Source organism: Theropithecus gelada, chromosome 14 (assembly GCF_003255815.1).
Source record: "Theropithecus gelada isolate Dixy chromosome 14, Tgel_1.0, whole genome shotgun sequence".
Taxonomy (NCBI): Eukaryota; Metazoa; Chordata; class Mammalia; order Primates; family Cercopithecidae; genus Theropithecus; species Theropithecus gelada.
The window spans coordinates 77,000,221-77,025,036 of record NC_037682.1 but is presented as its reverse complement, the minus strand read 5'-3'; the positions used below and the strand labels follow the sequence as shown (position 1 = coordinate 77,025,036).

At 35.1% G+C, this 24,816-nt stretch overlaps 1 protein-coding gene across 6 annotated transcripts in view; it reads left to right on the top strand.

Moving 5' to 3' along the window:
• DLG2 (discs large MAGUK scaffold protein 2) overlaps positions 1-24,816 on the top strand; it is a 2,171,029-nt gene that overhangs the window by 663,944 nt on the left and 1,482,269 nt on the right. For 3 of the 6 annotated variants that reach the window (XM_025355451.1, XM_025355450.1, XM_025355449.1), the window contains exon 1: positions 17,953-18,471. The exons of the other annotated variants lie outside the window; for them this stretch is intronic. In XM_025355451.1, the coding sequence (XP_025211236.1) occupies positions 18,430-18,471 (42 nt within the window). In that variant the 5' untranslated portion in view covers positions 17,953-18,429. Of the gene's footprint in view, positions 1-17,952; positions 18,472-24,816 lie in introns of those variants that run through there. 6 annotated transcript variants of the gene reach the window in all.

Sequence of the window (24,816 nt, the reverse complement as noted above, 5' to 3'; positions counted from 1 at the left end):
AAATGGTCTAACCTTTTTTTTTTTTTTTGGTATATTCAGGCTCTCAAATTGAGTTGTATACTTGTTATAATATCTTTGGAGAGTTATAAGGACACTTAGTCAAAATTGTATAAGGTCACTTCTAATGTAATTTTGTATTTCTAATAAGTAATCATTAAATTTGTATTATTTGGAGATAATCATATTGTTTTATCTTATGTATTTGTCTTTCTAATTTATCTCCTTTTGAACACTTAAAGGAAATTTTAGCCTGTTTGTCTACAAAGCTTCCATCCAACTATAATTTTGAATATGCTTAATTTTATTTTGGGAGTACTTCAAGAAATGCAAACATGTACACACAAAGGGTTACATTTATCTATATTTATAATTTATCTATATTTTAAATAAATTTCCCATAATCAAATGTTATTATATAAGATGAAGCATTGCCCCTAATAACCTTATTGCTCTCATTTCCTGTGTACTCACAATTAGGCACCCCTGGCCAAAATTAGACAGCATGGTTGCTGGCTTTGGGGAAGGTAGCATATGCAGATGTGGCCAGCTCTCGATTGTTCCATATGCATTTTGCCAATGGAAAAAGACAGCACATTTATGAATTTTAATTCTAATTGCATTCTGGTTCTGAAGTCTAATTATTTAAGGATTTAAGTAAATCTGTATGCTTTACTGCTTTACAAGAAACATTTCCCATAGGGATCTGTTGGCTGAATTTCTTTAGTGTGAAATATAAGACTTTCAAAATCTAAACAGTTTACTTTGTTAGTGGCAGCTAGTGATCTATAATCAAGGTAAAACTCTTAACAAAAGTAAACTGTATTTAAAATTTATATGTAATTGATAATTTATGATTTTCTAAATTATTTTTCCTGCTTTAGTCACCTAGTATTCTCTATCCATAAAATCAATATATATGATCCTTATAAAGAGTAATGAATAATGGCTGACTTTTATTGATTTATGTTGGGTATCTAAGAACCCTGTGGAAGATGCTATGGGGACATAATAACAGAATAAGGCAATATCTCCATTCTTAAGAAGGTCTTTAGTTCTGGGTGAGATGAGCTTTGGTTCCATAACTTTGTAGAAGTTACTTAATTTCTCTGAGCTCCAGTGACTGCTGGTATGAAATATTATAATACAAACCTTACAGAACTGTTAAGGAAGCCACACAATGTTTCATGGTTCCTTTTCTGGGAACTGACCACAGAATGAGGACTCAGCTGACTTGGATTCTAGTCTAGTTTTATGACTTTCGACAACAATTTCTCTGTTCTGGGCCAGAGTTTTCTCAGATGCTCTCCAAATCCCCTCCTACCTCTAAGTTTCTCTGTTTTTGAAAACACAGACAGTGCAATGTGCCATTATATGCTGTACTTTTAAGACTAGTCTTATATTTCTAGTATGTCAAAATATTATAGATTTTCTAGTATTCTAACCCCACTTTCTGTTGATCTCTAAAGTCATATCAAATTTCAATTCCCTTTATTGATTAAACAAAATTTCTGTATTTAATTCGTTTCAAACCAATCTGCCTACCAACTTCACCCAAAATTTCATGAACTATCCATTTACCTCTCACTTTTGTTCAAGTGTCCCTTGGTAAGAAATGCCTTACCTCATGTCTTCTCCTCCATCTTCAGTTATTAAAATCCTACTCATCCTCCAGAGTTAGCTAAACTGTTAAGTCCTCTATATACACTTCCTTTGCCCTCTCACTGTCAAGTAACCACCCCTTTTCTGGACTCCCAATTGACTTATATATCTTTTATAAGTACATACTGAAAAGAATAGGAGTTTTGAAGTCAGTGAGACTTTAGTTTGAATATGATCTTTTTTTGGTTTTGTTTTTGGTCTGGTGTGACTTAGCAGTTTGTTTAATACCAGTGGCCTCAGTTTCTTCATCTATTAAATGAATATGATAAAACCTAACTAATGTGGTTGTTTTACAGGTTTCATAAATTGATGTATGGAAAGCCTGGGATGTAGTAAGTGCTGATTAAATGATTATGATGGAAACTGTTCTTAACTTTTTTTTCTTATCTAACAGTTATCTAGATAGGTATTGATTGATTGACTGATTGATTGATTTAGAGAGGGAGTTTAGCTCTGTTGCCCAGGCTGGAGTGCAATGGCGTGATCTCGGCTCACTGCAAACTCTGCTTCCTGGGTTCAAGCAATTCTCCTGCCTTAGCCTCACAAGTAGCTGGGATTAGAGGCACCTGCCACCACACCTGGCTAATTTTTGTATTTTAGTACAGACGCGGTTTTACCATGTTGGCCAGGCTGGTCTCAAACTCCTGACCTCAAGTGATCGACCTGCCTCAGCCTCCCGAAGTGCTGGGATTACCAGCATCAGCCACCATGACCAGCTGGTATTTTATTTTTATAATTCATTTGAAAACCTCTAAAAGGTAAGGGTTATATCTTATTGTTTATAACATAGCAACTCCTTACAGTCCCTTCATAGCATAAGAAGTGCTTTTCTGCACTCATTTCTTACTTTTTTTTTTTAAATCTCAAAAGCCATGCTCATTGAAGAAAAATTAGGAAAGTCCTGAAACAGAAAAAGACAATTAAAACTTGCATAATCCTATAATTTTAAGATAACGACTGCCAGTATTTTGATATTTAGATATTTTTCTAGTGTACATGTGTATACATGTGTATAAAATATGTATATAGAATTATATTAGATTGCACATATATATCTTCCTTATCAAATATACATTATATTTAAAATATTCATTATAGTTCATTTATTTATTTAACTAATGATAAAATCCACATAGCTTAGCAAAATTTTTGCTTAGTAATTTTTTCATAAATTTTTATAAGTGAAATATTTAAGTAAAAATATGTGTATTAAAGGCTTTTGTTTCATGTTATTCCCTTCCATGTAGTTGTACCAATTTTTATGCTAACCTATAATTTCTAATAGGACTGCAAAATACTTTAGAATTCATCAAAATATTTAATCCTCATAAAACTCCTTATAGTAAAAGTTTATGTAACTTAAAATGAGGCCAAATGAAAGGTTTAAAGGTCTTGTTCAGAGATACATCTAGTTAATGCCAAAGCTAGGATCACTTATACAGTATTGTAGGCCTAACATTCTTCTTTCTAGGTAGCAGCTTCATTCATTCATCCATTAATTTACTTTTTAATAAATATGTTGAGTATCTAGCCAGATGATAAGGATATTATATTAAATGAATTTCCTAACCTCACAGAGCTTAAAATCTGGCATGGAAGCCAAACATTAACTGAATAAGTAACTAGTTTTAAATTTTAGTAAGGGCTGAAAAAGTAAAGAAAAATATTATAAGCATATATAGGAGGTAGACCTGACCTATAGACAAGAGTGAGGGAGGTTTTACTCTGAAGATAGGCCACTTAAGCTGACACAGGATATTTAATTATGTTTTGGCTAGATGCAGGGTCACGCGGGATACAGGTAGAAGGGAAATCTTTCTAGATCAGAGTTTTCTAATCTTAGCATTACTGACATTTTGGGCTGGATAATTCTGTCATGATATGCTCTCCTGTGCATTGCAGGAGGATCAGCATTGTTGCTGATCTCTACCCATTAGATGCCAATAACACGCTTCCCCAGTTATAATAACCAAAAGTGTGTCCAGATATTGCCAAATGTCTTCTAGAGGGTGGAGGAGATTACTCCTGGTTGAGAGCCACTGTTCCAGACTTATGGAAAAGCAGGTAGGAGGATCCTGTGTTGAAGAGGACATAGTACTTTAGAGGAATCAAAACAAGTTCAATGTGGCTGGATCATAGAATAGGAAGTGATACCTGATTCTAAACCATGCAGAACCTTGAAGATCCTGTTAAATATCTGGGACTGTATTTAAACAGTACTGAGATGCTAGCAAACTTGTGAGCAACAGAGAATGATATGATTCATATTTATGTCTGGAAAAGATCTCTTTCATAGATCTAGGTCAAAAGTGGATTAGAGGGGGTCAAGAATATATGTAAGGAAAACATTTAGGTGACTTCTGCAATAAACCACTCAACAATATGGGTAATTACTGTGAATATGGTGAAAACATTACACATTCTAGAAATATCTAAGAAAAGTAGTAGGACTTGATAATTTACTGACTATTGGAAGTACAGGGAAAGAGATTGTCAGAGGTGACTGCTAGATCTCTGACTTATGTAACTGAATAAATGAAGTGCCATTTCTTAAAATAGGAAAAAGAGAGAAGGAAGAGGAAATTCCAGGCAGAAATTCAGTTTAGTTTTGGAAATAATGAATTCAAAGTTCCAGTAACAGGCAAACAATTTGATAAATGGACCTGGAGCTCAGAGAAGGGATGTGGGTTAAAAAAAAGACTTGGAAGTTATCATCATAGAAGTGATAATAAGATGTAACGGAATTAACGAGAAAACCTAGGAAAAGGTATAAAATGGAAAAACAAGAGAAACAAAATCTGAGTCTTAAGGAACTCAGGCATATAAAAGTCTGGTACTGCAGGAAGAGCCAGTAAAAATACTAAAAGGGATTCCATTTCTTCCTGGTTCAATCTTGGAAGGGCATATGTGTCCAGGAATTTATTCATTTCTTCTAGATTTTCTAGCTTATGTGCATAGAGGTATTCATAATATTCCCTGAGGGTTGTAACAGACTAATAATGAGGTCTGAAATTGAGACAGTAATAAATAGCTTATCCCCCCTACCAAAAAAACACAAACCCAGAACCAGATGGATTCCCAGATGTACAAAGAAAATGTACAAAGAAGAGCTGGTACCACTCCTACTGAAACTACTCCAAAAAATTGAGATGGGACTCTTCCCTAACTCATTCTATGAGACCAGCATAATTCTTATACCCAAACATAGCAAAAATAACAACAAAAAAAGAAAACTTCAGGCCAGTATTCTTGATGAACCTTGATGCAAATATTCTCAACAAAATACTAGCAAACCAAATCCAGTAACACATCAAAAAGCTTATCGACCACGATAAAATAGGCTTTATATCTAGGATGCAAAGTTGGTTCAACATATACAAATCAATAAATGTGATTTATTGCATAAACAGAAATAAAGACAAAAACCACATGATTATCTAAATAGATGCAGAAGAGGGTTTCAATAAAATTCAATATCAATTCGTGTTAAAAATTCTTTAAAAATTCTCAATAAACTAGGTGTGGAAGGAACACACCTCAAAATAATAAGAGCCAGATAGAACAAACCAACAACCAACATCATACTGAATGGGCAAAAGCTGAAAGCATCCCCCTGCAAAAACCGGCACAATGAAAGGATTCCTTTTCTCACCACTCTTGTTCAACATAGTACTAGAAGTCCTCGCCAGGGCAATGAGGAAAGAGAAATAAATAAAGTGCATCCAGATAGGAAGAGAAGTCAAATTATTTCTATTTGCAGATGACATGATCCTATATCTAGAAAACCCCATAGTCTCAGCCCAAAAGCTTTATGAGCAGATAAACAACTTCAGCAAAATCTCAGGATATAAAATGAATGTGCAAAAATCACTGGCATTCCTATTCACTAACCACAATCAAGCTGAGAGCCAAATCATGAATTCGTCCCATTCACAACTGCCACTGAAAGAATAAAATACCTAGGAATACAGCTAACTAGAGAGGTGAAAGATCTATACAAGGAGAACTACAAACCACTGCTCAAAAAATCAGAGATGACACAAATGGAAAAATATTCTATGCTCATGGATAGGAAAAATTAATATCATTAAAGTGGCTGTACTGCCCAAAGCAATTTATGGATTCAATGCTAATCTTATTAACTACCATTTAGATTCTTCACAGAACTAGAAAAAAACTATTTTAAAATTCATATGGAACCAAAAAAGAGCCGAAAAAGCCAAGGCAATCCTAAGCAAAGGAACAGAGCTGGAGGCATCTCACTATTTGACTTAAAAATATACTACAGGGCTACAGTAACCAAAAGAGGATGGTACTGGTACAAAACAGACACACAGACCAGTGGAAGAGAATAGAGAACCTAGAAATAAGACTGCATACCTACTGATCTTCGACAAAGCTGACAAAAACATTTATGTGGCCAACAAACATATATTAAAAAAAGCTCAACATCACTGATAATGAGATAAATGCAAATCAAACCCACAATGAGATACCACCTCATGCCTGTCCGAATAGCAATTATTAAAAAGTCAAGAAACAATAGATGCTGGTGAGACTGTGGAGAAATAGGAATGCTTTTACACTGTTGGTGATAATGTAAATTAGTTCAGGCATTATGGAAGACAGTATGGTGATTCCTCAAGGATCTAAAACCAGAAATAACATTTGACCTAGCAATCCCATTACTGGGTATATACCCAAAGGAATATAAATCATTCTACTATAAAGACACATGCACACATATGTTTATCGCAGTACTATTTACAATAGCAAAGTCATGGAACTAATCCAAATGCCCACCAAAGACTGGATAAAGAAAATGTAGTACATATATACCATGGAATACTGTGTAGCCATAAAAAAGGAATGAGATCATGTGGTTCGCAGGGACATGGATGAAGCTGGAAGCCATCATCCCCAGCAAACTAACACAGGAACGGAAAACCAAACACTGCATGATCTCACTCATAAGTGGGAGTTGAACAATGAGAACAGGTGGACACAAGGACAGGAACAACACACACCAGGGCCTGTTGTGTGGTGCGGCTGAGGAGAGGGAACTTAGAGGACAGGTCAATAGGTACAAAAACCCACCATGGTACATGTATACCTATGTAACAAACCTGCATGTTCTGCACATGTATCCGGAATGTAAAATAATCAAATCAAGCAATGGGGAAAGGATTCCTTATTCAGTAAATAATGGTGCTGAGATCACTGGCTAGTTATATGCAGAAAATTGAATCTGAACCTTGTTCCTTACACCATATACAAAAATTAACTCAAAATGGATTAAAGACTTCAATGTAAAACCCAAAATTATAAAAACCCTGGAAGACAATCTAGGCAGTACCATTCAGGACATAGGCACAGGCAAAGATTTCATTATGAAGATGCCAAAAGCAATTGCAACAAAAGCAAAAATTGACAAGTGGGATCTAATTAAACTAAAGACCTACTGCACAGCAAAAGAAACCATCAACAGAGTAAACAGACAACCTACAGAATGGGAGAAAAATTTTGCAAAGTATTCATTCAACAAAGGTCTAATAATAAGCATCTATAAGGAACTTAAACAAATTTACAAGAAAAAAGCAAACAGCCCCATTAAAAAGTGGGCAAAGGACATGAACAGACACTTTTCTAAAGAAGACATGTATGTAGCCAGCAATCATGAAAAGAAGCTCAACATGACTGATTATTAGAGAAATGCAAGTCAAAACCACAATGAGATACCATCTCACACTGGTGAGAATAGTTATTATTAAAAAGTCAAAAAAATAACATATGCTGGCAAGATTGTGTAGAAAAAGGAACACATACCCTGTTGCTAGGAGAGTAAAGTAGTAAATTAGTTCAATCCTATTGGAAGACAGTGTGGCATTTCCTCAAAGACCTCAACACAGAAATACCATTTAACCCAGCAATCCCATTACTGGCTATATACCCAAAGAAATATAAATCATTTTATTATAAAGACACATGCCTGCATATGTTCATTGCAGAAACGTGGTACATTTTCTTCATGTGGTACATGAAATGCTATGCCGCCATAAAAATGGACACTTTGCAGGAATATGGATGGAGCTGGAGGCCATTATCCTTAGGAAACTAACACAGGAAGAGAAAACCAAATACTGCATGCTCTCACTTACAAGTGGGAGCTAAATGATGAGAAAACATGGACACATAGAGGGGAATGACACAAAGACATTCAATTTTATATATCATAAAGTAAAGAGTGAGAGGAGAGAGGATCAGGAAAAGTAACTAATGGATATTAGGCTTAATACCTGGCTGATGAAATAATCTGTCCAAGAAATCCCCATGACACAAGTTTACCTATTAACAAGCCTCAACATGTACCCCTGAACTGAAAATAAAATATATATATATATATATATATACTGAAAGGTTATGGTGGGGAAACTTAAAGTCAGAAGCCAAAGGATAAGGGTGTTTCAAGAGGAGGGGGAGCTCAGCTGTTTGGAATCTGCTCAGAAGTGTGGTGGGTGAGGATGAAGATAGAGAAGTGAAAGTTAAATAAGTGACATGTTGGTTGTGATGCCCAATTTTAAGCGGCTGGGGACGGGACATAAATCAATGTGTTAAGGAGTCAGAATCAGTGTGGAAAATGAAGAAATGGATGGAGAGTGAGGGGCTGGCTTTCCTAAAAAGGTTGTGTGTCAAGGAATGAGGAAGGATAGTAGCTTGATATGGAACTGTGATTAGAGGAAGTAGTTACTGTTTTGCATTTGTTTTTAGATGGGAAAGCTTGAACATGAATTTTAATTGTCATAAGAAGGAGCAAGAAGAGAGAAAGATCCATTCTTGATGGGAGGGGAACATATGCTGAGAGGAGCAAAAGAAGGAAGGACAGTCACTGATTTTCCTTTTATTTTGTGATAAAAGTTGAGGACTTGTGCGTTGGCTTTTGTTTTCTCTGTTTTGTTTTGTTTTTGTTTTCTTCTTAGTAGAAGGCAACTATCTACTAAGTGGAATGAGGATGGAGGAAGGTGTGAGGTTTGAGGAGAGTAGAGAATGTTTGAAATCACCTTTCAAAAGAGGATGGAGGAGGTTGTTCAAAGAACAGGGTAGGATTAGCAGGCAGTGTTGGGGCCTTTTTGAGGTTTTTCATTAATTTTTTCCCAGCTCCTCACCAATCTATCAGTTCACGAAGAATAAGTAACAATACTATGTGCTCAAAGGAAATGTTTTCCAGCTCATTGTTGTCCTTTACTTTTGAAATGCTTAACGTGGGGTTGAGATGAATTTTAGGCACAAAAGGCAATAAGAAAACAATACAAGACACTGTATAATCAATTGGGCAATACAAATAATACATGTTGCAAGCATTCAGAAAAAAGACTCTGCAGGGGCTGATCTCATAAAAAGATAGCCTCTGATCCGACCATTAAGGAGTAACAGGATTTTGAGATGGTCACTCCCTGGCCTTTTTTTTTTTTTTTGTATTGGTTATGATATGTCCATTCCATTGTCTTTTCAGTCCTATAATTTAGAATCTGTGGTTGCTTGTGAGGCACTCATTCTTAGATTTTTCTCTTTATCCAGAAGAGTAGGCTTTTTACACTCTGAAAGTACATGTAGAACTTCCTTGGTACAGAGTGGTGAGTAATTGTGGTAAGGAATTTAAAAAGATCTTTGCAACCATGTATTCCTAAATCTACATTTACTCTCAGGCTGTGCGTCAAGTAGTTCTCATTAAGGCCAGTACTACCCTCTTTAAATATCTTACTGGACATTAGTTTATAATAGATACTTGATAAAATTTCCTGAGCCTGGAATCATACTTCATTTTATGTATTTAACACAAAGCACCTCTTCCATTAAGTTGATATGCACTGAAGTTTTCAGTAACACAATTTCTCTATTAGAAATTTCCTTCTGATATAAGGGAAGATTGTTCTTTGTTTTATTCAGAACTTTACGAAGAGTTTTCAACAGTTCAGAATATTGTGTCACTGATAGCAATGCTGCTTTTGAGCTTTGTGTAGCAAATTCAATATACCTGTGTTTTGGTTACTGTAGCCTTGTAGTATAGTTTGAAGTCAGGTAGCTCGATGGCTCCAGCTTTGTTCTTTTGGCTTAGGATTGTCTTGGCAATGCAGGCTCTTTTTTAGTTCCATATGAACTTTAAGGTAGTTTTTTCCAATTCTGTGAAGAAAGTTATTGGTAGCTTGCATGCTCATGGATAGTAAGAATCAATATCGTGAAAATGGCCATACTGCCCAAGGTAATTTATAGATTCAATGCCATCCCCAATTCAATATACCAATTAAGCACCTGCCCATTTAATTATGCCATTGGTGGAATTTTACCTGAGTATTGCCATTGAAGTATACTTTATGTTAATTTCAACTTTAAATTTAATTCTTTATATTATATATTATGTTGAATTTTTTAAATTCTATGTAAAAGTAGGTTATATTATCTGTTATTTTCATGGTTGTAAGTAGAATATTAAACATTTATATATAAAAGAATTGTTTTGTGTGAAACAGTTAAGAATCACTGTATAGGCACTGGGATCTTGAGAAATTTCTTCTGGGCTTTACAATTAAAAGTCCTAGTATTGAGTTCCACCTCTAGCTTCTGTATACATTTGAATAATTTGCTTAAATCACCATGCCAGTTTCCAGGGCAATCAGGCAGGAGAAAGAAATAAAGGGTATTCAATTAGGAAAAGAGGAAGTCAAATTGTCCCTGTTTGCAGATGACATGATTGTATATTTAGAAAACCCCATCATCTCAGCCCACAATCTCCTTAAGCTGATAAGCAACTTCAGCAAAGTCTCAGGATACAAAATCAATGTGCAAAAATCACAAGCATTCTTACACACCAATAGCAGAAAAACAGAGAGCCAAATCATGAGTGAACTCCCATTCACAATTGTTTCAGAGAGAATAAAATACCTAGGAATCCAACTTATAAGGGATGTGAAGGACCTTTTCAAGGAGAACTAAAAACCGCTGCTCAACAAAATAGGACACAAACAAATGGAAGAACATTTCATGCTCATGGATAGGAAGAATTAATATCGTGAAAATGGCCATACTGCCCAAGGTAATTCATAGATTCACTGCCATCCTCATCAAGCTACCAATAACTTTCTTCACAGAATTGGAAAAAACTACTTTAAAATTCATATGGAACCAAAAAAGAGCCCACATTGCGAAGACAATCCTAAGCCAAAAGAACAAAGCTGGAGGCATCAAGCTACCTGACTTCAAACTATACTACAAGGCTACCGTAACCAAAACAGCATGGCACTGGTACCAAAACAGAGATATAGACCAATGGAACAGAACAGAGCCCTCAGAAATAATACCACATATCTACAACCATCTGATCTTTGACAAACCTGACAAAAAAAAGAAATGGGGAAAGGATGCTCTATTTAATAAAAGATGCTGGGAAAACTGGCTAGCCATATGTAGAAAGCTGAAACTGGATCTCTTCCTTACACTTTATACAAAAATTAATTCAAGATGAATTAAATACTTAAATGTTAGACCTAAAACCATAAAAACCCTAGAAGAAAACCTAGGCAATACCATTCAGGACATAGGCATGGGCAAGGACTTCATGTCTAAAACACCAAAAGCAATGGCAACAAAAGCCAAAATTGACAAATGGGACCTAATTAAACTAAAGAGCTTCCGCACAGCAAAAGAAACTACCATCACAGTGAACAGGCAACCTACAGAATGGGAGAAAAGTTTTGCAATCTACTCATCTGACAAAGGGCTAATATCCAGAATCTACAAATAACTCAAACAAATTTACAAGAAAAAAACAACCCCATCAAAAAGTGGACAAAAGATATGAACAGACACTTCTCAAAAGAAGACGTTTATGCAGCCAACAGACACATGAAAAAAATGCTCATCATCACTGGCCATCAGAGAAATGCAAATCAAAACCACAATGAGATACCATCATATACCAGTTAGAATGGTGATCATTAAAAAGTCAGGAAACAACAGGTGCTTGAGAGGATGTGGAGAAATAGGAACACTTTTACACTGTTGGTGGGACTGCAAACTAGTTCAACCATTGTGGAAGACAGTGTGGTGATTCCTCAAGGATCTAGAACTAGAGATACCATTTGACCCAGTCATCCCATTACTGGGTATATGCCCAAAGGATTATAAATCATGTTGCTATAAAGACACATGAACACATATGTTTATTGCGGCACTATTCATAATAGCAAAGACTTGGAGCGAACCCAAATGTCCATCAATGATAGACTGGATTAAGAAAATGTGGCACATATACACCATGGAATACTATGCAGCCATAAAAAAGGATGAGTTCATGTCCTTTGTAGGGACATGGATGCAGCTGGAAACCATCATTCTCAGCAAACTATTGCAAGGACAGAAAACCAAACACTGCATGTTCTCACTCATAGGTGGGAATTGAACAATGAGAACAGCTGGACACAGGAAGGGGAATATGACACACTGGGGCCTGTCGTGGGGTGGGGGAAGTGGGGAGGGATAGCATGAGGAGATATGCCTAATGTAAATGATGAGTTAATGGGTGCAGCACACCAACATGGCACATGTATACATATGTAATAAACCACGTTGTGCACATGTACCCTAGAACTTAAAGTATAATAAAAAAAATTAAACAACAACAACAACAAATCACTGTGTCAGTTTTCCTCACTGGACACCAGGGGATGATGACAGTATCTTCAGGGCTTATGTGAGGATCAAAACTCAAATGGGATATATCTTTACTTGTGAACTGAGGCAAGAATACCCCTACCCCTAGGCATTCACAGTAATATAGATATATATCAGAGAGTATTAAAAGTATTGCATAGCCTTCTTGGCTTGTTAAATTTAGTGATTTGTAAGAAATGTAAAAGATTAGTTTATAACAAATAGAGATATATTTTCTGCTTGGATTTAACTTATCAATTTTTAAGGTAAGAAATGAAACATGAATGACATACAATTTTATATATTTTATACACTTCCAGGTGTATAAATGTATTCTCTTATGACTTTAGGGATACTTTTGTGGAAATTTTTTAGAAACTCTGAAACAATTTTTAATTTGTAAATTGGTTATTATTATCTCAGGAAAATCCCAAGGAGGATGCAAGAAATTCCAATAATAGTACATTGATTCAGGGTTTATAATGAGATTACCAGACTTTCTGAGAATTCTCTTTATGGCTGACTGGAAATACTAGGGAAGTCCTAGATGATCTAAAAACCCCTGAAAGAATCGTCTAGGTATTTAAAAGAAGCCAGTCAAGAGGACCTTTACCTTTACCTCTATCATTTCAGTTCTCTTTTCACTGAAAACTACCACTTATTACATTTACCATGTTTCAGGTAATGGGACTAGCAGTGTGCACACGTTATATATTTGACTTCTTACAACATCCCTATGAAGTAGATTTGTTATCTTTATCTTATGGAGGAATACTCTGTGGCAGAGAGAAGTTACGTAACTTACCCAAGGTCACACAGCTGGCAAGTGCGAGAAAAGGAATTTAAACCAAGGTCTGTGTGTTTTTTTTTTTTTTTTTAAACTCAAAGGTCCAAGAGCTGTTAGAGTTTCTAAGACAGAAAGGATTCTAAGTTATCAGGTATTATATAGTTCCTTTCTCAACTGGCATCCATCTCAGAATCTTTAGACTCCACTCTAAAATTACCTCATTTACAACAGAAATTGCCTTCTCTTTGTTTTCTATACTTTTCTCTTCTATAAAGTTAATTTTCATACCTGTGCTCTGGAGTTGATGTCTTCCTATTTTTTTGTGAGAGCCAAAGCCATCAATTTTCCTCTTTCTTCAGAGCAGTGATTCTCAAACCTTAGCTTACTTGAAAATCACCTAGAGGGCTTGTTAACACAGATACCTGAGCCACATACCTAGTGTTTTTGATTCAGTAGGTCTGGGGTATGGAGAATTTCTCATTCTAACAAATTGCTAACATACAGTGATGCACCTAGCCCAAAGACTGCACTTTGAGTACCACTGCTGTAGACTTTAGAGAAAAGGTTGGCAAATTACAAGCTAAGAAATGTTGTACATTTTTAAATGGTTAAAAAAATCACCGTATTTTCTGACATGTGAACATTATATGAAATTCAATTTTAATGTTTATTAATAATAAAGTTTTATTGGAACACACTATGTATTATCTGTTTAAATAGATATTTATGTAGGCTGCTTTCTCTCTACAACATTAAAATCAAGTAGTTGTGACAGAGATTGTATGGCTTACAAGCCTGAAATATTTATTATCTGGCCATTTACAGAATCAGTTTGCTGACCCCTGCTCTAAGGCAGTAATTCTCAATCCTAACTGGACACTGGAATCCCTTGGGGAGCCCTGTAAAATATGGATGCCTAGGTCCCACCCTCAGAAATTCTGACTTAATTGGCCTGTAGTGCAACCTAGAGAATCCTTAACATATAAACATTCCTAATTTGTCCTATCTAAAGAAAACAAAACAAAAAGCAAGGCACCTAACAAAACTACTCTATCTACCTATAAGAAAGAACTAGATAGTCCAAACTCCTTATTTTATAGATTAGGGAAAAGATGTTTAGCAATATGAATTATTTGTCCATATTAAAAGAGGTTGCTGCTGTTATTTGTAACAAATTAACAAATTATAGTTGCGTATTGCTTTAATAATGAATTTTTTTTTTCTTTTTTACAATCCAGGTTGTATTTTTTAAAGTATTACATGTCCACTGTTAAAAATACCAACCAAATATATGTAGATAGGTTTAAATTCAGTGCATAAGGTGAAAATCAACTAGTCAAGTTTTCTTAATAGCCACTTTTTCCATTTGGGAATCAAATAAAGTAGTTGGTTTGTATTTAAGGGCCATAGTTTAAGAACAGCATACATACACACTAGAGTTACATGCATTACCGAGAGATGTTCACATTCAGAGAGACACTCAGATCTAAGATCAATTCAGAAACTGATAGATTCCTATTTCTCCTCTCACAATCATTCCCTGACTTTTGTTCATGGAGAACAATGAGGTAAATCCCCTCACAGTTTCTAGTATTTCCTTATTCCCTATGTCTTTATTTCTCTCATTTACTGATGGAATAGTTGGATAAGTTATTCTTTGTGAATGATTTTCCTATAGTATAGCGGTATAAAATGAAAACTGTCATGCATCCCTTCCTAAGCCAATAGCAACACTGTTAAAATTTTACACACACACACACACCCCTACACCTCTACCTACAAGGGTATGTAAATATACAAATACAAATACCCTCATACAATATCAGCTCCTTTGCAACCTTATTTTTACATAAAATTTTATGTATAACTTGGATATTTTTACACATAAGAATATGTGTATATATATCTTATATTCCTATGTTATGAATAAACTGTAATTTTAAAAAATAAATTCCAAACTGATGGATATTTTAGATACACATACACACACATATATCTGGGATAAATTCCTGAAAGTTGAATCACTACATCAAACATAATTTGCCTTTTTAAATATTTGATAGATAATTCCAGATTACCTTCCAAAAAGTTTTTACCAATCAATGCATCTCCATTAATACTTCATGTGTCAATTTTAATAACCTTTTCTAACTTTTATATTTTTTCTTAAATATGAGGTTGAGCATTTTTAATGTGTTTTGTGGTCTTTTCGTGAATTACTACTTCATGTCCTTTGCTTCATTCGGTTTTATATTTTCTCTTAGTGATTTATGAAAGTTCTATGTATGTTAAGACAATTTCCCATGGAATGTGTTATAAATAGTTTCCCAGTTTGTTGTTTGTCATTGTGTATAACTTACCCAAGGAGAAGTTTTATATTTTCATATAGTCACAATTGTCTATCTTTTCTTGCACAGCTTCAGGCTCCTGTATTCCAATATTATACAAAACCAAATCTGTGTTTTCTTCTAATATGTTTACAGTTTCAGTTTTTATACTTGAATAATTGATCCATCCAGACTTTATTTTGATGGCAGGGTTCATCATTAATATTCTCATTGGACACTATGAGATACTTATTATCCTCATTTTACAAATGGGAATCTGGCATGGAAGTGATTTTCCAGGACTACTACTTGCAGTATGGAAGCCTAGACTTACTCTATTGCCTACAAAAATATGTATGGGTGGTTGTAACTTTCTTCTACTATAGCAAATGTTATTCTTCTTGCAGATATACTGTTCTGCTGAACTCTTTGCCTAAAAATATGGAATATTCTTTAGTGGGACATTGCCATTGTAGTTAATGACCCATTTCCTGCATCTATAAAATGAGAGTAGTAAGTTGGCTACCCTAGTCCACTTAAGAAAATTAGGCAGTAACTCTACAGGTATAGCCCTGGGATTTTGTAGGCTAGACAAGTATACTCAGGTGTTTTAAAGAAGTTTTTAAGGCTAAGGGCCTTTTTAAAAAAATGTATACATATTACAATGGTATCTAAAGCCCTATTAGAAGTCCTCCCTGATTGCCTTGACAGGGAATCCTACATGTACTTTTCCACTTGTGACTTGTTTCATTTAATCCTTGCTTGTGAACTGCTCTGAGATTTGTAACATTTTCTCGTTCTTCTTTTTGATCTTTCTCTCCTGGGCCATCCGAATATCCCAGCAACTACTAAATAAAATAATATTAATAACATATGTAAATTTCCTTTTCCCCACTTCCAATGGAAAAAAAAAATGGTACTTACTCACAGGTTGAATAAAGTAGGTTTTTAAAAATTCCTCTGAATCCGCAGTGGAGAAAGGCATTTTTAAGTTCTCCTATGTTTTCCATGGCATTGAGTTGTTATATTTGGGTTCATTTATTAGGAAGAGCTGCAGGAAATGTGACCTGCTATAAATCTTGGGAGGGGAAAGTGTTATTAACTGAAATGCTCAGTTTTGCATTTAAGGTCCGTAAAAAAAAAAAAAAAAAAAAAAAAGTTGTGGAATGATGAGAGCTGGGCATCCATGTAGATTTTTTAATGTCCTGGAAGTCACTGGTTGTGTTGTAAGTGCTTACAATTTGTAATTACCTAGGCTCCTAAGACAGACGGAACTGGAAATCAAAATAAGTGGCTGCCTTCTCTTACGTTGCCAAAGGATCTCCAGCTTAGGATAAGATTGCCTCTTTCTTCCTAAAAAAAGGCACAAACAATGACAGCCCAAAATAGCTATTTAGTCAGAACTGACGACACTTTCTGAATGCTTGTCATTAAGAGAGAAATAGAAAATCCTGCTTTTCTTCTTCCTTTAATTTCTCTCCCTTAAATACCTTGCTTCCTCCTGAAGCTGCCTCACCTCATTGCCCAGGAGAAATGCCCAGTAACTCTGATGGTGCTTCAGCACTACTGCAGGCTCCAGAGGGGAGGTGGCTTATGCAAAACATATTAAAGAAAAATCCTAAAAGTCACTGCAGCTTTTTCTAGTGAGTTATGCTGATCTTCCCTGTTGCTGGAAGCTGATGGGGAGCATCGTGGCAAAGACATAACCACTTTTTTTTTTCCTCCCACTATTTTTGCTGCAGTGAGAACTGTTCATTTCTGCTTGCATTTTGCCAGATAGCTTTAGAATTCTAGCTGAGAATTAGGGCTTCCCATGGCTGGAAATAAGGGTATAGCACCCTAAATTGTACTTTGTCCTTTTGATTAAGTAAAAATTGAGTTAATTTGCAGCATCCAGTGCCTGGCAGGAATGACAACAGACAGAAGGCTCTGACGGATGTTTTTAAGTTTTTTTCTTTTTTTTTCCTTATGGATTTATAGGGGCAGAAGCTTTTATTTTTCTCTCTTGCTCTCTCCCTTCCGGAGCCTGCTGAACATTTTACATTCAGCAGCAGTTGCTACTGAATCTGAGGTTATGTTATCCCCTGGAATCTTCTGTTTCCATTTCAACCCCATCTCATTACTGATTGTCATTTACCAATAAAACATAGTTTTGGAAAATTGGCCACATCGTTTTATTATGGAGTCTGGCAACTTTAGATAGCCCTAAAAGATGTAACAGGGCAGGGAAGTAGGAGAAGGTGGTACTTCTCAGTCCTGTAACCACAGATCACCCCAGAGGAACCCAGTTCACATTTTAGGGGACTTTATGTGACAATGATCTTTTGGTCCTAGTCCTATTCCACATGGAGAAGCAGAATGAGACATGTTTGCAGTGATTTGTAGTATTTGCCAAACAGGGTGCTGCACCAGAATAGCCTGGAATATAGTGCAGAGCTCATATTAAACCTCCAAAGGGAAAAGGGTTTCCTCTTCATTTACAGTCTGCCTGATGCGATCCCATTGTAAAGTGTTTAATAGGATAACACTAGGGCTCTCCAGAAATATGAGTAACTCATTGGTTAAATTTCAATTCTTCACCTTTCCCCCCCTCCTTCCTGAGTGAGCTCATTCCCCCCTCCTTCTTTTTTTTTTTTTTTTTTTTTTTTTAATCCAGTGATTTAAAATGCTAGAAGGAAAAGCAACTGAGGTCTTAACTTTCAGACGCTGAATTCTCATCTAATTGAAATTACTGGGCATAATGCTATATATAGCCAATGAAGAGATTTTGAGCTCTCACTCAGTGCCTTCAAGACATGTCGTTTTGTAGTCAGAGAAAACAGAGATCAATGCATTTTCAAACTGACAGAGGGAACGGATGCTCTTTAGTAGCACATGCCCAGGATCGTGTGTGTGGGGCTTGCGCTGTGCTGAGAAGCTGAATACCGGTCCATATGCTCCTTATTTACTGCAATGTTCTTTGCATGTTACTGTGCACTCCGGACTAACGTGAAGGTAAGAGGAAGCGAGCCGGCAACTGGGCACAATATACATGTTAAACCAGCTGCAGAAAATGTCTACCTTGTGTAGCTTCAGGACTTTTCGGATTGCTGGCTGAGCAGGCAGATTATTACAGGTGGTTGCAAAGGCTTTGTTTTATTGTTGCCGTGCAGCCTCGCTGGGGGAGCATGTTGGAACGCTGCTGTGAAGTGACCTTCAGGTTTAACTGTTTGTAATTCAGGTTCACGCTCATAGTTGGGGGGTGGAGAGGGGGGAGGAAAAGATGAAAATTATTTAGGTAGGCCAGAACCAAGAAATCAGAGAAGGTAAAAAGCTATAGAGCATGCTTTGAATTATGATTTAGTCTTTCTTTTAAAAAGTGCTGTGAGCTTCCTGTGTTCTTGCAGCTGAATTGTTTAAGAGCCGGGGGATTAAATCTAGTGACTGTAATGGCATTAGATGTGATCTGTGGGACACCTGACCATCCTGTGCATATCAACAAATGATTTTCACTGGGAATTGCCGATATTGATTATACAAATCGTCAGCTCTGGGTGGGCTGGTTGCTTCAGTTGCGTGGGTGCTGCTGTCCCGCTGTTGTCACCCCACTGACATTCACTTGCTGTAGCTAATGAGCCTCTGAAGTTGAGCCCAAGTTTGGGAGATTTACCCCCTGTCACGAACAGGGCATTATTATTGAGAAGGTTTTCTGACACTGTGTTCATTCAGCACTGAGCCGGCCAGACCAGCTGTGGAATTCCAGTTGCATCATTTAAGTGAATTACATCCTTGGTTAACATTTTGAGCTTATATTTCTTGTAGAAGGAAGTCCAAAAGGAAAGTGATTGCCTTTGAGAAAAAAAATTAAGAGGCAGTTAAGACTACCTAAAATAAGAATCTTTTTCTTTTTAAGTCAATATAAAGTGTTTCCCCCTTTTATTTTACTAGGGGAGTGTTTTAATGTGCCTGGATACTAAAGTTTCATTTTCTGTGTTTACAAGTTTTATTAAAGAACTCCCTGCTGCTCACTCTTTTGTAAGCTTTTTTATTTTCTATTTGAATTTCAAACAGGTAGTATTTATGTTTTGATGACCAATTCTTTTACAACTACAACCTGGAAGCATTCTGTGGATCATTTTTCAGAGTTCTATAGAATTTGCTTTTTGCTACTTTTAAAATGAACTTTAGTAGTCAATTTTCCTCCACGTATAAGATGTAGACAGTAAACAATATGAAAAATATAATTAAAAATATGAAAAGTGTGCCGAAATATCATCTTGGATTTCTCTATTATCATCTCCTGTTCCAAAGTATGGGTATGACATGCATTGTTTTGCAAGCTCAGTAAATTGTAAATGTTTTCCCTCCTCATCTTTTTGAAAGGAGAAAAGTACTTTATTCAGAGGAAGCTCCATAAATAATTTAGATAAAGAGATAACAATTGTTTTGCTATTTCATTGTTATATTTTGGAAGTGCAGGAAAACTTAAGTCCAAAGTTCCTTTCATAATGGGCTTTGGGAAATTTCTTTTTACTCTAACCTACTAATAGTTGTCTTTATGAATTTAGCTTTACATTTTTCTCATTTAAATTCATAAGCAAAGTAATAAAAGCTTCACTAACAATATCTTAACTAAATTCAGATTACTTTTGAATAATAAATTCCTAGTACTTTGGCTAATATGTACTAAGATATAGATACTTCTTATGTATTGATTGATAGAAATTGAGACCATATGCATTGCCACATACATATATAACCTTCCTTTGATCAGATTAGTTTTAATTTTAATTATGCTTCCATCTTTTCAGTAATTAGCTCTTGCACTTCCTTAAATAATTCATAATTTTTTAGGGTTATCTTGTCTTTCTGAGATAGCAAGTTTTGCCAAAGAGTTTGCAGTTCATTTGTGGTCTGTTATTTTATCACATTGGTGCAATAAAGTCTCATGTAATATTTTTATCTATTTTGATTTTTGTTTTAGTTTATTTATATTACATTTTAAAAGTATTTGCTTTTATTTCTATTGTTATAAGAACTACTTATTTCCTTGGTTCTGCCAAATTCTTTCTTATTGTATATAGTTTCTCATGTTTGCCATGATTTAGCATGATTCTTGTTACAGTTACCCAAAACTTCAAGGTGGTTAAAATTCAAAGGATAGAAACATTTCTTGTCTTTTTTTTTTTCTTTGCACATAATAGACCACTAATGTCACAGTGTTTTATTCTAGAATAAACTTTTTTGTTAATTGGACCTTTATAAAATATAACAAATAATTTTATTGAGAGTGGTGTTTTAAGATATTTTATATGTTTTTATGTAACAAGTCCACATACACACATACACACACACACACACACACGTATATTTACAGACATCAGAATGTGACTCCTGGGTCACCATTTATTCATTCATCTATTACAATTTTTTGAATGACATCTATGATTTATGCTCTATGCTAGAGTCTTAGAAACTAAGATAAATAGAAACAGTGCTTGCTTTTAAGAAGCTTCCAGTTAGAAAAAGACACAGACTATAAACAAATAAATGCTTTGAAGTATTTCTGACCCATAATGGACATCTATGCAGGTCGTTATTGTAGGAGAAAGAGACAAGTAAACAAAACAAACAAACAAAATCACATGCAAATTTTACCTGGACTAATCAAGAAAGGTTTTGCTGTGAGGTCACTTTTAAGTTGAATCTTGACAGCTAATGGACTTTTGCCAAGAATCTTGGAGTAAGGAAGGCATGCTGGGTAAAGGGAGTGGTGAAAGCACAGAGCTAAGACGCAGAGCACTTCAAAGAGCTACAAATAGTTTGAAATGGTTAGAATATGGGTTCTTACAAGGCTGAAGAGTGAAATAATGGGGTAAATCATAAAGGAAAGATAAACCAATGTTGTGAGAATTGACTGAGTGGTCATCACAATCTAACTCTTTGGAAATTGTGTTACTTTGCTATCTATTTTTTAGGAGAGCTTTCAACAGAAGGAAATGAAATGAATGAAAACTTCTAATCAATGGCCATGATTTATGTCCTGTGTTTTCCTGTTAGTTTTAAATAGAGTTTGATAAAGATTCACATTACATTGGCTTCAGTTTTTATTTTAACTTTTTACAAAATATGATTAGAACAGTTTAGTTTTAGTCTACTCACTAAAAAGAAGCAATGTGATCATCATGTACACAGGTAGTTTAGTTTCCATCTGAAATTGTCTATATTATATGAAAAGTGCCTCTTTAATGAGAAAATATACAGGAAGCTTGTTGCATCAGATGTCTGTATCATTTTTGTCTTTGGAAATGGATCTATTTTTGAAGGTAATGATACTGATGACAATTTTTGAAATAATTTTATCTTCCTCATCTCACTATTTCCCTTTTTTCATTGCTACTACAAACATACCCACATGTACATTCACAAACCCACAATCCCTGAAATATGAATTGCAAGTATTAGACCTATAGCACAGGTAAGAAAACTAAGGTAGAGAGAGGAAATGACTAGTTACTCAGTTCCACAGTGTGTCAGAGCAGAATCTCTTGAGCGTTGACTTATTACTCTTTCGAGTAAATCCTGCTGCCTACTGCATAAATTCTAGAATTCTGCTCCTTTATTTTTAAAATTTGCTAGCGTAAATATAAAAACTTTTAAGAAAAAGACTGTAACAGAATGGTTTTAAAGTATGGATTTTTGGGATTTCAAAAGAACTACATTTGAACTTGTCTTCCCCATTTATTGCATAGCTTAAGAAAGTTTAGTTTTTTCTCATCTGTAAAAAGAGGTATAATAATAGTTCTTAGCTATTATAAGTAGTATGTTAGATAAGGCATGTGAACACTATAAAAAGTTCTTAGACTATAGTAATAACTCAAACTCAATCAATTTAACTTATCATTGAAAAACAAAGATCGCCAAGTGACAGTAAGGCTTCAGAATGCCTTCAGTAAGAATCACATTAGAAATTGAGCTCAATTAAAATATATCTATAAGTAATGAGAAACACATTTAGGTATAATATTTCCTGTCCCACCATAATAACCATCACAATGACACATATGCATATTCACATGTTAGCTCCATGGAACCTGGAGTTCTAGTTGTTTTGTTCACCTTTATATCGTCAGCACAAAGAACAATGGTAAGTACATAGTAGGTACTCAAGAGATACTTTAAAAGAATGCATTAACTGAGTCTCAGATTTCTTTTTTATTCACTCAGCTTCTTTTCACATTATTTGTTTATGTTAATGCTGGTTAAATTATTTTGAGAGAAAGAAAAAAAGGAAGAAAAAACCTCATAGCCTTTGAAGTCATATAGGCTTCAGTTTGAATAGTACTGGATTTGCCAATCACAAACCACTTACACTAAGTCACGTACTCTTTTGGATCTGCTCAACCAGGTTGTAGAGCTAGTTTAGAGGGAATCAATAATTCACACTAAAACAATGTATTGAAGCCTAAACACTCTAGAATTCAGACATTTATCATGTTAATTTTCACCAGGTTTATTCAGTGAAATTGCTGTTTACCAAACTCCCCCACTTTCTGCCCCGATAATTTTCTGGAATTGTTTTCCTGTGATGGGAATCCTTTCTCTGCATTGTCCATATTTGTCTAAATTCTCTCATTCCTTTAATAAATGGTATAGGATGTCTATATTCCAAGGACTGGAACCCAGTCACACTAACTCCAATGCTTTATCTCTCCTTTAACTTAGTGAGTACAATTTCTCCATCATTTATGGCAATACATCTTCTACTGCCTTATATCATAACTTGCATTATTATTTTACACTGATAGTTAATTTTGCTTATGTTTGGGTATTTCCCTCACCCCAACAAAATTTTAAGAATTTTGCAGACAGGAACTATAAACTATTTTCTTAATTTTTTTCTTACAGTTTATTCGTATTTAGGGATTCAAAAAATGATCAGTGGACTAACTGAAAAGGAAACTTCCAGAAACTCTGTCTCCTTATGCTGCTGACACCTACTCTTTGCTAGATCCTATGATGCATCCCACATATTGATGCTTTTAATAAACACATAATTTGTTGTAGGCAGGACTTGGAATTATGAATCAGAATGTGTGGACAGTTCGAGTAACACCTATGGCTCATAACAAGTCAGAGATGGTACCTCTTAGGGTTCCAATTGAATAACTATCTCTTTCAGGATACCTATAATGTATTAGTTCCTTATGGAACTCCTTTAGTATGGTCTCCAAATGGTTATAAGCCATTTGGACAACAGTTCAGTATATTGGGTTTATAATACCTAAGCCTACTTAACGTGTTAGATCTACAGTTTCTAACAAAGCCTATTAACTCACAACTTAAAAAATGAAACAAGGATTTAATAAAAAAAGGATAAAACAGCACATTGAACAATAACAATAATAGCTACCATTTGTCAAACTCTTAGTATGAACCCTGGACTACATCAACAAGTTTAAATGTATTTTCTCAAAATGCTTCCCAGTAACATAAGATTTGTGCATTTTGATCATTATTATTTTATAGATAAGGAAACTAATGTTTAGGAAACACAAATAACTTGCCTAATATTATAACTATTAAGTGCAAGTCAACTCACCTTCTAAACCAGGTCTGTTCCACTGGAAACCTTTTTAACAACCTACCTCAATAGATAATATAGATATGAAAACTACAATGAATATGTTACAGACATCTCAAATCTTTTTTTAAAATTAGGTAAGGAATTCAGTAAACAATAAAATTGCATATGTCTTACATGGCATGACCTTGCCATTCCTTTTCTTGGCTTCTTTCCAATACATGTTGGCCAGAGTCAGACCTGAGGCTTTCTTTTGTATTCTGCATTCATCCTTCACCAAATATTTGATAAGTACCTATTATGGGTCAGGCACTGACTTGGGTGTTATAAATAAAGGATAAAATAAAACAGACAGTAATCTCCACCCTCATAGAACTTATATGCTAGTGAGGTAGGTAGAAAACAAACAAGACAGTTAAGTAAAATACATAGTATATAATGATAAATGCCAAGTCAAAAAATCATGGAAGGAAATTGGAAGTGTGCATTGGCGGATGGGTTGGTTTAGAGTTTTAGATAAGATGGTTAGTGAAGGTCTCACTGAGAATATGGCTTGGAGTAAAGACCTAAAAGATATAAACAAAATATACATGTTGGAAAAAGTAACAGAAATTGCAAGTGCAAAGACCCTGAGCTAGAAGCCTGCCTGGCATGTTAAGGAACATCTAAGAAGCCAGTGTGGCTGAAGAGAGAATGGTCAAGAACATGTCACAGTGAAAAGATCACGTAGGACTTTCCCAGTGAGATGAGAAGCCAGCTGGATTTTGAACAGAAGG